At 31.2% G+C, this 13269-nt stretch overlaps 1 protein-coding gene across 2 annotated transcripts; it reads right to left on the reverse strand.

Annotated features, from left to right (window-relative positions):
* Positions 1–1185: 1185 nt before the first annotated feature.
* Positions 1186–8620, reverse strand: LOC108478220 (sodium/hydrogen exchanger 1-like). Of its 2 annotated transcripts, none has more exons than XM_053023659.1 (15): positions 8260–8620; positions 7475–7679; positions 7227–7345; positions 6833–6930; positions 6080–6139; positions 5677–5723; positions 5400–5594; positions 4630–4676; positions 3982–4048; positions 3762–3862; positions 3521–3622; positions 3109–3247; positions 2970–3032; positions 2511–2594; positions 1186–1861 (listed from the first exon to the last, which is right to left on the reverse strand). In XM_053023659.1, the coding sequence occupies exons 2-15, from the start codon at positions 7607–7609 to the stop codon at positions 1541–1543; spliced, it is 1578 nt and encodes a 525-aa protein (XP_052879619.1). In that variant the 5' UTR covers positions 7610–7679; positions 8260–8620; the 3' UTR covers positions 1186–1540. The 2 variants fall into 2 exon arrangements, with proteins under 2 accessions (XP_052879619.1, XP_052879618.1); XM_053023658.1 differs by lacking the exon at positions 8260–8620 and adding an exon at positions 7869–8010.
* Between the last annotated feature and the right edge of the window lie 4649 nt (positions 8621–13269).

Below are 13269 nucleotides of genomic sequence, written 5' to 3' on the forward strand. Positions count from 1 at the left end.
TAGCAAAAATAACTTGGAATAAGCATTTCTTATTAGATCCGTACATGAATCGAATTTGAGCAATTTTTTCTTTTATATCTCGAGTCTGCTTTGCTTAAATTCAACTAAATTCATCAGGTGCTAATTGCAGAACGTATAGCAACCGAAGAATTAGAAACTCATACTTGGAGAAATTTTCTACAAGGATTTTCTTTTTATTGAAAATAAAACACTCAAACTAGAAAGCTATTACAATATTATTATTGAAAGATTTTTTTCAAGAGCATGCAAAAACTCCTCTCAACCTATGAACTAATGACCAAATTAGGCTATTCTTGTATTCACATGAATACATATAAAGACAAGTAAAACTATGCATGAAAAGCTATGAGTTTCCAACAAAAGTGACGGGTGTCTAGAAACTCTTGACAGATGGGGAAATACATAAAAAGACAAAATGTGACGGAATACACAAGAAGACGAAAATTTCAAAAATAACATGGAGTCTCAAAAATGACATAGTGGTCGTGCCTGGTCCAATCCTCATTTAACAGGATTTCCTGTTTCTTCTACAACTTGTGAGAAGCTTTTATTGTTCACAATGTTCTCATTTGTTTGGTATCTGTCAATTCTGCACAGGAGGTAGGCTTGTCTAACCCAGTTGATTAAACTTGAACGGGTCGAATCCATAGTTTCCTTGGTTTAACCAATATAAGTTGCGCGGGAAGATATAATACTAATAATTCAAATTTAATTTATAAAACTATATTAATATATGAATAGTTAATTGGACTGTCAAAGTTGGATCGAATTTAAGGGGTAGACAGAGGTCTTAGAACCTCAAAATTGGAAAAATTAGAAATTATAAATTAACATATGTAAAATTTGGAATTCAGCCTCCAAAAATTTTAAAAAAAAATAATGGAACTATAAATTAATAAATGAAAAAAATTATATTTTAATCTCTAAAAATTTTATAATTCAATTCTGACCCCACTAAAAGATTTTCTGGATTCCTCCATGCAACCAACTCTGTGCATGGTATCAGGAAGGCTACTGGATTCCACGGGGAGCAGAAGAACAAGGCACGAAAACAACAAAACAGAGTTTAGCTAAATATATTTTTCTAAAATCAAATGCAACACAAAAATCCCATAAAATGAAAAAACAAGAGGTAGGAAGGAAGTTGAAGATGAAAACAGAATGTTTTAGAAGTATGGAAGTAGTTTATTATACTTTATATGCAGAACATTGAATGGTTTACATTTTCCTGTTCTGTCTGGGTAGAAAAAGAATGAACATATGCCTAATAAGTTTTGAGTTGAAACATCATAAAGCTACCCTAATCCCTAATTCTGAATCCAGAACCAGCACAAAATGTACCATCATCTCCCTACTCATCTCTTCCACTACTCTTTTACGTCTCTAATGAGTAATATACTAATATTTACACCAGCCATGTTGATTTTATCCCATATATACACTCACACATAAGGCCGATCCTTAAATCCCCAGATATATTTTATTAGTGGAAAACTCATTCAGTGTGTGGTAAGTGTCATCAGTGAAGAAGTGGTTCTGTTGGTGAACCAGGAACATGTGGCACGAAACCTCTCCCACCGAACATGGGACGCATGACACTATCATCAAACTTCCGCCAGTAGTAGTGGACGGTTCTAGTCGGTGTGGCTAAGAGCATACGTAGGCTGGTTGGACGGGGGATATTATTGCCGCCCACTTCAGCATCCCCATTGGCGATAAGTGGCAGATCTGTCATCAGCTTTGAGGGAAAAGAATCAAAAGACCCAGAGGACACACCTCCACAAAGGTGCTTGCTTGGTAGCAGCAGCCTTATTAGAGGCTTTGTCATTAATCCAAACACCTGAAACAGAGAATATCAAACTTGCAAGATATGAACGTTACTAGTTACATGTGATGCATGGAACATTTTTGTAGAGCTTTCTTCTAACATATAGCAAAGTAAGCTGAGTCTATTGATATTTTTTTCGTCATCTTTTTACCACAATCAATCAAAAAATACCTTTAAACTCTTGCTTTGACCTCACTCACAGTTTTCTTGGCCTAATTTGCTCTTTTATATCCAGAGCTCTATATGTCTATTTTTTCTTGCTTTTATAACAATTTTGTTTTTCCTTAATAGCCGTCTTTGCTTGCTTGTTCAACCATGATATGTCCTTACATGAAGATGTTAAGGCCTTTGGTTCATCAAGTTCTTCCTTTACCATTTAATTCTGGTGTTTATGACAGGTCTTGCTTTTCTATATGCATTCCAAAATGAACATCTAATGTAGAATGTTATACAAAGATCCCTAATACAGTTGTATGATATCCACGCATGCTAGTAAAAGGATGGTTATTGACTTGATGTCAAGGAAATAATATACCATGGAGGAAAACACTTTACAATGATTTACTACAAAGAAAGCTTTTTTTAACAAAATTATGCAGAGAACATCTTTATCGATCTTTTCATTACTGAAAAACAGTCCCGACTAAGGATAAGTCCTTACCACAGTACTGAAAAGAACAACAGTGATGGTGCTGGTTATCATTATGGAATTTCCACGCAATTGTGTATGCCCCGATCTAGTAAACTGCATACATCCAAATAAATAAAATAAGTTACAACGTAGGTGGCAAGAACCAATCTAGTAAACATGCCAAAGCAGTGCACCTCCGAATAACTGCAGTAAATGGAAGTTTGTTGCCCAACAATTCACAATTTTTTGGTACAAATTTCTCAATTTATAGAAAAGCATGAAGAAACATTCATCTTACCATACATCATTGTTTGATCAGGCATTTAGATGCCAAAATTTTAACTATATTCACTGCAAAAAATTATCTTACTACTAATATCATATACTGATGTCAAAGACAACATTGAAATAATTTATGTTCAACTTTTGAGCAATAAATCGATCAAAATGCAGAGGTTTTGAAATCTAAATCCTATGACCTAAATTTACCTGATTATAAGCAAGTGCCACAGACACAGAACCTCGCATGAGCCCTGCCCACCATATTGTAACCTGTTTGACTTGAATATTTCAGTACATCAAGTATGTCAGAGGGAAGAAATCCTCAAATGCGACTCTAAATACCAACCTGTTGCTTCAAAGTAAATTTGTCACTCTCAGACCTTTTGAATAAATTGGATATAAAAGATAGAGGGAATACAGAAGCTGCCCTTCCAACTAGAACTAAGCCAAGAAGTATTGAGCTCACCCCGGCAGATGTTCCAGGACTACAGAAACACACAATATATCCAAACGAACAGTCATTCAATTGCTATTGAGAGACATTTCTTTGATATTCAAGTTAGATACAATTTGAAGAAAACAAGAAGCACACAATGATAACTGATGCACGTACTATATTGTCTCTATCACTTCATATGACACAATCAATTTCTTGAGATGGTTAAGGCAATGGTAGAAAGATTTGATGTGAAAAATTATTTATACAACATGAAAAGATCTAACGAAACCGCAATTTTTGGCCAAAATATGGGAAATACCTTTTGCTAACAACTTTCCACTTCTCTATATCCAAAGCATCCATACCAACATACAGAAAGATAAAAATCTCTGATATGAATGATAATGTTGCAAAAGCATGCCTGCAATGATCAATAATCAGCATAAGAATGTCAAAACATGTCTACTTCAGTTTGACAAAGAATACCTAAATAGAATTGGAGGGAGGGGGGAGAAGTGGTAAAGAAGACAGTTTACAAGCAGCAAAAATTTTCAACATACTTGGTGGTGATTCTTGAACTTTCAGTCACATTATGCCAGGTGTAGTGTGACATAACAATGCCACAAAAGAACACTGTAAGAATGCTGCTCAAATTGAACAACTGAAAAACAAAATCATTATCAGAGAAAACAAGAATAAGACAAAGCAATGTAAAAACAGTACCTGAATTTTTACAAAGATAGATATTTAGGCACCCGAGTCATTAAAAAGAATACTTACTTCAGCCATCATATATGAGAGGTAAGCCATGAGAATCATGAGAGCAACTTCACGATCAGTAGAGTGCCTGAAATTTGGAAAAGCTTAGCTACTTAGTCAAACATGAAATTAGATGTTATTTGTAAAGAGTTGTAGGATTTTCATGTCATGCAGGAAGATAAGATGACAACAGTGAGACATTTAGAGAGAGAAACAAATTTTAATGAGAGTCCTTAGAGGTTAGAGCTAGCAATGTGGTAAGATTCTTAGTTTTTTAACCATCCAGAGCTCAACCTAACATTATAATAAACAAGTACAACCTAAATTTACTGTCCTCAAGTTAATGATCTGTGACTATCATGTGAAATCTAGGTTGATGATAAGAAGTTGAATAAGTCTCCAGTTCTATTTCCCAACATCAATAAATTCATAAGCACTTGACAATCAACACTATTAGATCTTCTTAAAGCTCTGAACAGAAAATGCCAAATAAAAGAGTTGTGGAACACCAATCCACGCATTCAAACACTGTAACATAGAGCTTTAATGCTGCCTACAAAATGTTGCTTGCACTTTTAACACAAGTATGAACGTATACAATTAATTACTATATTCAGCATCATAAAAGATGAGACAACAAGAAAAGGTAATCGTTTGCCCTTAACATACCTGCCAATATACAATTTTTTTATGATGTATGCACTTATTAGTCCAACCTGCAAGTGAAATCGGTGTGATGTTATATGGATATATAAAATTAATGCATGTCTTTAATCTCAGATACCCAAACACCCTTGAAAAAGGGCAGACTCAACATGCAAAGTTAATTATCAGCAAGGCGCAAGTTCTGTCAAAGAAAAACCAAGGAGGACCTCTTTATGGTTCAAGTCAACATCAAGCAAAAAAGCCTAGAGTTTCTAAAACTAACTTAAAGCCAACAGCTATATCATTAATAATCAAAGAATAAAGTGCTCGTGTGATAGTAATTGCCATTATTTATACAAGTAAACACCAATTATGTATATTACATGCTATCAATGATAATAAAAAGAACAATCCTATCTTATAACAAGTCTGGATTGTATTGAACACTGATTTAATCATCTCTTTAGGTCTTCCTTTGGAGAGACTAAAAGCTTAAACGAGAACTTCCTTTGACACTATGGCTTTGAATTTCTGGCAATAAATGGAATATAAAGATGTTCACTGCACTTATTTTTTCAGTTAATTATGATAAAAGTTTTAGCTGAGGTGCAGATATAATGTGCAAATACTAGATAGATGATTAAGAAGATTTTATGTAATGCAAACTTGAATATATAGCGTGGGTTTTACAAACAAAGAATATAAGATCAAATAATGATGAAACAAATTTAGCAACCATACAAGAAATGCAGATGCACATTGGAAAGCTGCAAAAAATTAGAAAAAGGACTCACCCCTACTCCTAGCAATGTGCTTGTAATGAAGAAGTATAAGAAGTTCCCAATGAATTCGATAAAAATTCTTGAGGTGATGTGAGAGAGGTCAAATTTCTGAATTGCATTGAAAAGTACAATTGACGTGGCATCATTTACCACACCTTCACCGAAGACTATACTGTACAGTAGAGGTGTCTCATCCTGATTAAGCACCTGTACAGAAAATACAAGATTTATAATAGAATAGATATTCAACTATTCTTTTCACTTCACTGAACTGTATAAATATTTTTACCTGCAAAGTGCAAACAGAATCTGTGGCTGAAAAGATTGCTCCAAGTGCTAAAAGAAGAAAGCAACGGTAAGAGCCAAGATAGAAATAGAGAACTAACCTGAAGAAACTAGTTTAACTACACAATAATTGTGATCCTCTAATTAATGGAAAAAAGAAAATAATATAAGAATAAGACCTGGTTCCATGAAAAGCATATGCATCTGTAAGTATGTATGTATGTGGCTGTTTGTGTGTGTGTATGCATTTATTGGGCATAAAATATAATTTGTTCATGATTTCATTAATGCAAGGATGAATGATCTGGCACAATCTTTAAATGTTAGTTTCCTACGCAGAACTGTAATTAGTTAATAGTAAGCTTTTAAATAATATCGGCAAACTATTAACGAGAGACATAGTTTACCAAGATAATCTCCGATGTCCAGGAAACCAATATCTAACTTCTTAAATAACTGCATGGTACCTGAAAAATATAGGTAAACATAAAGGTTACAACACAATTAGCCTCAAACACTTCCCTGGTACTAATCAGGGAAAAGATAAATTTACTAACAAAAGGTGGTATCTACAATCCAAAGGAACTTGCAGTAACCAAAGTCAATCTCTGTTTTGAACTATTCATCATTTTCAACAGTGTGTCATGCTAAGATGCTGATTATAACTTAAACAAGCAACTGGATTTTTAGAGGAAGAGTTAACCTTAATTTATTTAAGTAAAGATTATCTATGAACACTAATCTTCAACTTTACTTAGAAGCTTGTTATACTTGTGTGCTTTTGGGGTGTTCAGAGTGAAGAAAAAAAACTTCAAAATTTTCGTTATCAACAAATCTTAGAGATGGTTATTCTTTTACTGAAAAAAAATTACAGCCATAAAAAAAGTAAGGTTCTGTGCCACTTTTTTTGTAGTAGGTTAAATTATCTTTAAACTATCTTTGTTTGGTAAAAAAAATTGGAGAATAAAGCTTAAACAACAGCCTAGCATTATGCATAAACAGTATAAACACTGAACAGATATATCCCAATAAATGCAACAAGCAAAAACGATCTGTCAGAAGAGCCTGAATATGTCAGTTGTCTTTGTGTACGCCTGGAACTGAACAATTGTAAAGAGAACCGGTTGAAGGCTAGAAAGTTCAAAGAAATTTGAATATACCTATGGATACGATGACAAATGATATCAAAGTTCCAACAGCACCAAACAAAATTATCATCGCAAAGTTACGGAAAAATTGCTTCTTTTTTACCTGGAATCTGGTAAATTGAAAAATGTAAGATTATCAGACATGTGATTCCAAAAAAAATAAAGATTAAAACAAGGAGAAGTGTCAATTTTCAAGAAATACAGGTTGAAACAACAGTATAAACAAGCCAGGCAATTAGTTTTCACGCTCTGCAAGATATTTAAAATAAAAAAAGGGTGGGGAGAGGGGGGGCTGAGGAAGATGATGCATCATATTCAAATGAAATGACATTTATAATATCAATTATCAAAATGCTGAAGGCAATAAAAACCAAAGATTTGATAGCTTGATATAAGTCAGTCTTACCCGGCATTGAATATGATGGGAGGCAGAAGATATATAAAAAACAGCTCTTCATTAAATACTAAAATGTGTGATCTCTTTCCTTCAGTGGTCAACAGAATGATAATTCCGCTACAAAGCCCCTGTTAATCACACCCAAAATCATCACCAAACAAAAACTATTTTCCTGTTACAAAACAACAATCGAAACAAGATCGAGTGAAGCCTAACATAACAAGGTTAATTAGTTAGGGAGTTACTGAACAACTCACAATGGCAAGGGCAGTTATTGACTCATTAAACCATCGGTTTTTCTCCAGAAGATGACCAATCACAATGCAGGAGCAGAGAAGTGCCACAAATAGGGTAATAGAGTCCACCGAAGTTTGGTCGGGCTCTAGTGCCATCCCTAAATGCTTGGGAATAAAAGAAAAAGCCCTCAAAGCCAGTCTAGCTGCCTCAGTCTAAATAATTCCACTGCTCGAAAAACAAAGATATAACTTAGGTATTCAGTTATTAAAATCGATCGCATATCACACAAGTAATAAATTCAAACATAAAAACAGAACTTCATTAAAGAAGTAAAGATAAATAATACCTTAATGATCATTTATTTGCTATCAAATTATTAGCATAAATTAAGCGTTAAACTAAAGATACAGTTACCTTTTTCTGTTGCAGTAAACTTTAAACTGTTGAGAGTTCTTAAAACAATCGAAGAGTCAATTCAAAAGTTTCATCTAAAACGGAGTTCATTTTACAGTACAACACGTTAAGATGAAATACATTAAAAAAATTTAAAATATTATTTTACACTATAATTACTCACCAAGTAAAGCCTAAAAGAATCCCTTAATGTAAAAACATAAAAAACTTGATTTTATATAAACTACTTTTCCCCATTGCGCTTTATTCTTTAATTTAAGAAGAAACTAAAAAAAAGAAAGAAATAGAAATCAACGAAACTTAACGACCAAGTATCCATTCGGTCCTTCACTTTTCTCAGCATCCAAACAAAACAAAACAATAAAACAAAATAAAATAATAAATAAATTACCACGAAATTACTCTGAAACTTCGGAGGAACCAGAAACTAGAGATTATTACTAATTTTCTATTCTTTTTTTTTTTCTAGGATTTAATGCGAAAATGTGTATTTTAAAGAAAAAAGAAGCAAAGAATAAGTGGGAAAATCAGGTGAAGAATCCGAATGTAAGTAGGAAACGTTGCAAATGCAAAGACCGCGAAAGGAATGAATGTGTAATGGCACTTTTATAACGTGTAGTGGCGGACACGCGAGACGGTTGTGTTTCGTTGATTTCTAACCGTATGACCATTGAAATCATGCCTCATGATTTGATGATGGAATTGTGTAGAATCAGAGGTTTTTTTTATGTGGGACGTTACACTATCTTAGTGTGGACTCTAAGCGAACTTTCGCTATTCAGTTAAGAAAATTATTATTTTAGGGAAATAAAAGGATTTATTCTTAGTTGGCTCTTGTGAACTATAAAAATTCTAGATTGATCCTTAAAATTTTTATAAAACGATGCTTAAACTATTAATTTTATTTTTTTTTTCAAAAAGCATTTGAACTTCAATAAAAATATGTCATAGATCACATTTTTATTGATTGCTATTATTTTGGTAAAATAGAATAAATTTTATAGTTTAGGTTTCAGGGGCTAATTTAAAAATTAAAGTATAATTTGAAGGTTAATTTACTAATAAATCCAAAAGAAAAAAGTCGGTAAAGATTTGAAGTTTAATTGTGTCGATCGTTGAAATTACTATTAACCGTTTATTTTGGCAGGTATCCACGTGGCAATTCGCGCCGTTGGACAGTTATATTTGGCCTTTCCTCTGCTTCACTTCACTTTTTTTTTTCACTTATTTTTCTATTTGCTTTATAGTTTTATTAAAGTGATAATATCGAATGTTTGGATCAATTAGCTTTTTTACCCACAAAATTGACGAAATAATTTTATTTTTAATAATACACTAAGAATCTTTTATTTTCTAAAATTAAATTAGTGAATTTTAAAAAAATATGATTTATTCTTTTATTTAGTTGACTTTATTTAAATTTTAATTATATTAATTAAGATTATCAATATCATATCAGTCCATATGAATTTGAGTTTATTAGTATTCTTTAAATATTTTTAATATATATTTATAATTTATTTTTGATTTTTAATATTGCTTATATTTAATTTCATTTGTCTTTTAATTTAATTTCACATTTTAAATAAATTATCATTTGTTTTACCCTTTAATTTAGCTATAATTTACCATTTTAATTAATTTCATGTTGTCTAAATATAAAAATTAAATGAAAATATTGAACATAATTTATGAGGCATTAATACAAAATAATAAATTATCTTATTCTATTATTCAAATATGTATCATCAATTAATTAAAGATGTAACTGATATTACTAACTACAACTAACATATGAATTATTATCTTTAAAAATAGATGAATTATTTACATAAGTAAATAAATATATTATTGAGGTATTATTAAAATTAAATAATTTATTACACATTTTCATAATTCACTTAAAATTCACACAAATTGATGGCTCTAAACTTTTTCTGCACGTCATTAGTGCAGGTTAGATTAATCTTTATTTTTATATAAACCTTTATTTGTAAACTTTAATTTTAGAGTAAATTTCACTCAAGATCACTTTAAAATAGGTTGTGTCCTATTTTAGTTATTATATTTTTTCTATTTAATTAATTTAATTAAGATAATTATTCGAATTACTCACTGCCATTAAAAATTTTATTAATTCACTGACAGATTACTGACATAATACATTAGTCAATTGAATAATGACATGTGACATTTTTTTTACCTTTTGAATAAAGTTTAGGGACCTCTTTATAATTACTATAAAAACACTTTTTTGTTTCTTTCTCTTCTTTAAATGGGGAACCCAGAATGCCTACCACCATTTTCTCTTCTCCCTTGTTCCATCACTGTTGCTGGCGTCCACGAAAACAATGACCAATATGTTTGTGTTATTATCACCCGCACAAGGTAAAGACCCTAGATTTGTGAAAAGGTTGAAGAGTTTGCAGAACCGATGTATAATTGTGATTTTCTTTTCTTTTGAAGAGAATATTCATTATTCATCATTTTCTTTTCTTTTGAAGACTTTTGTAGGCATGCAAAGAATCCTCACTATTCACCTCTTTTATTTTCTTTTGAAATTTTTTGAAGACTCTTGTAGGCAATCATTTCAAAAACTTTACAGGGAATCTCATTATTCATCATTTTTTTTTCACTTCTTGGTTTTAGTAATTGTCATCGTTGTAATATTATCTGCAAGATCTATCATTTTCATTAGCGATATTGAGGAATTGTCGTCTTTTAAATCGAAGTTCATTGAGCTTATCCTTTTAGCCATAAGTTTTTTTGTATTCTTTTTTTGTATTGGCCTAAGGTAACAATGCTCTGGTAGTAGAGCTGTCCATGGACTAGGCCAAGTTTAAACAAGGAGTTTATAGATATTCTTTATGCCCAAGCCCGACCTCACCCAAAATATGAGCTTGATATTTTTCCAAACTCTAACCCTATATAAAATATGGTAATTCAGCCCTAATCGGCCCCACTTGTCAAAAGATTAATTTTATTTTTTTTAAACATTTCACTAATAATAAACAAAACAAGATTGAAGTACAATATGATTGTCTAAATACATAGGTATCTTCGTTACACCAATTGCTCGTCCAAGCTAAGTATACTCGTGTCAAGTTACCAATCAATGTTAAATATTTATAACGAAACATTCGATTGCTTGTCCAAGCTAAAAAATATACATGTCAGGTTACCCGTCTGGGCTAAACCTTTAAAATGGTATTAGGTTACCAGTCCAGGCTAACCCTATGTCACATGTATCTTCAAGTCCACAACAAATGTTGGATCTCGGTAATCATCTGTAATTGTCCATATAAGTGTGCACAAGACCCTACTGGCATGCCAGTTGTATTTTAACATTTACTAAGTTCAAACGAGCATTTATTAGACAAATTAATATTTCTTTACAATTTACTCCAAATCTTACCTTTCATACCAATTTACCACCAATTAATTCATAATCAATTATAAATATACAAATCAAAAACATAATTATTTAAACACGTAAATATCATATGAACTTACTTGGTCAAAACAACTAAAAAATTGAATCCTTAAGGACTATTCAACAATTTTGGCTTTTCTCTTATTATCTCTCGTTTGATTCAATTATTAATCTAAACAATTATTTTAGACAATTCATCAATATCAAACATGTTTATATCATTCCATGATATGCATGAATCTATTTAATTCTATTTTTGAATGTCCCTTAAGTTTTGCATTTGATTCAATTTAGTCCCTAAAATCGAAATAACAATATATTTCAACTTTGAGCTTCGGTTTCAAAACCGATCTCAATCACATCCATTATAGACCGTTTACTATCTATTATTATCAATTTTTACATCAGTTTCACATTTTATTCACTTTAGTCCTTTTATAAAAAACTAACAATTTAAACATTATAATCTAGTCTTTTTTCACATATAAGCTTAAAATCTATCAATTTAACACCAATTTATTCAAGAAATCATAAATGGAAACTTTCAAAAACTTAAAAAATTTTGCAAATTGGTACATAGGCTAGCTAAATTAAGCTCTTATGACCTCAAAAACATAAACATTACAAGAAAATGACTTAATTGAACATACCAATTAGGGGTCGAATGTTTGAAGCTTTTTTAAGGGTTTTAATTTCTTTCTTGTTTGGTGGAGAAGAAGATAAATAGAAAATTTGTCTTTCTTTCATTTTTAACTAATATACTTTGATTAAACTTGATTAAAAATTAATTAATTAAACTTTAATTAACCAAACCTTAATCTTAATTAGTCAAATTTAGTGGATTTTAATATCATCCTCCAACATTTGATGAAACAAAATGTTTTATTTACCATTTTGAGCCTTTAGCTATTTAAAATTCATAGCGATGAGACTTTTACAATTTAGTCCTTGTACCTTACTTAAACAATTAATAAATGAAATTGAAGGACTAAGATTTAATATTATTTTATAATAAATCTATAAATATTCTAATTTAATATTTATGGACTCAGTTTACAGAAATGAGCTCAGTTTATAGAAATGGGGTTCTGAAACCGCCTTTTTCGACACCACTAAAAATCAAGTTGTTACAAATATAATTAAAATTGCTTGTCATCTAGCAAAAAAATGTTTTGAAGAAATATTTTGAACATATTTTTGTAAAACTATTTTTGAAGATATGTAATCAATTCGTGAAAGAAACTTTTTGATTTAACAAATCATTTTGAAATTTTGTAATACACAAAAAAAATCGATAATTTTTTTTTATTGTACTATAATTTTGCTGAGTTGGATTTTAATGCCTAGAAGTAAACTAGGCTTCAATTCCCCGACACATCTCTCGATGACTTCTTTTAGGTCGATTAATTGTAGGAGCCACCTTAAATGTACTAGATTTCGAGATTTATCTGACATTAGAAAACCCTTGATCAACCTTAGTATGAATGCTCGAGTGAATTGTTGTCTTTCAACTGCACTAGAAGAGTTGTTAAGATGTGAGAAATTATCTTCAAACCATTTCATATGTATTTGGTTAACTCTAAACTTGTTCGACATCTTACCTAATAGTTGGTGGCAAGTTGTGCTCCAATCATCAATGCGCACTACCCCCATAACGACTGACCCATCAACCGGTAGACCAAATTGTAAAGCCACATCCTCGAGTGTAATCGTAGACTCATCGCACAGAAGATAGAATGTGTGTATTTTAGGTCTCCATCTTTCTAGTAAATCATTGATAAGTGCGAGCTCCAATTTAGCAACTACAACTTAAATTTCTCTTCGTTGTTAATTTAAAATATTTTTTCTTGATTATAATTTTTTATAGCTTTTAAAATAACTTCTTATTAGATTGTAGTAAGTGCATGGTTCCACCATCCTTTGAGTTGGCTAGTAAAACCAACAGCTGAAAGATTGGATATATATGAT

Source organism: Gossypium arboreum, chromosome 12, assembly GCF_025698485.1.
Source record: "Gossypium arboreum isolate Shixiya-1 chromosome 12, ASM2569848v2, whole genome shotgun sequence".
NCBI classification, from domain to species: Eukaryota; Viridiplantae; Streptophyta; class Magnoliopsida; order Malvales; family Malvaceae; genus Gossypium; species Gossypium arboreum.

Excerpts from the sequence above, each read along its gene's own strand:
- LOC108478220 (XM_053023659.1), bottom strand. The coding sequence starts at position 7,609 with ATGGCACTAGAGCCCGACCAAACTTCGGTGGACTCTATTACCCTATTT. Across the intron at positions 3,033-3,108 it reads AATTTACTTTGAAGCAACAG|GTTACAATATGGTGGGCAGG; the intron begins GTTGGTATTTAG and ends CAAGTCAAACAG. Across the intron at positions 1,862-2,510 it reads TTGTTCTTTTCAGTACTGTG|GTGTTTGGATTAATGACAAA; the intron begins GTAAGGACTTAT and ends TCTCTGTTTCAG.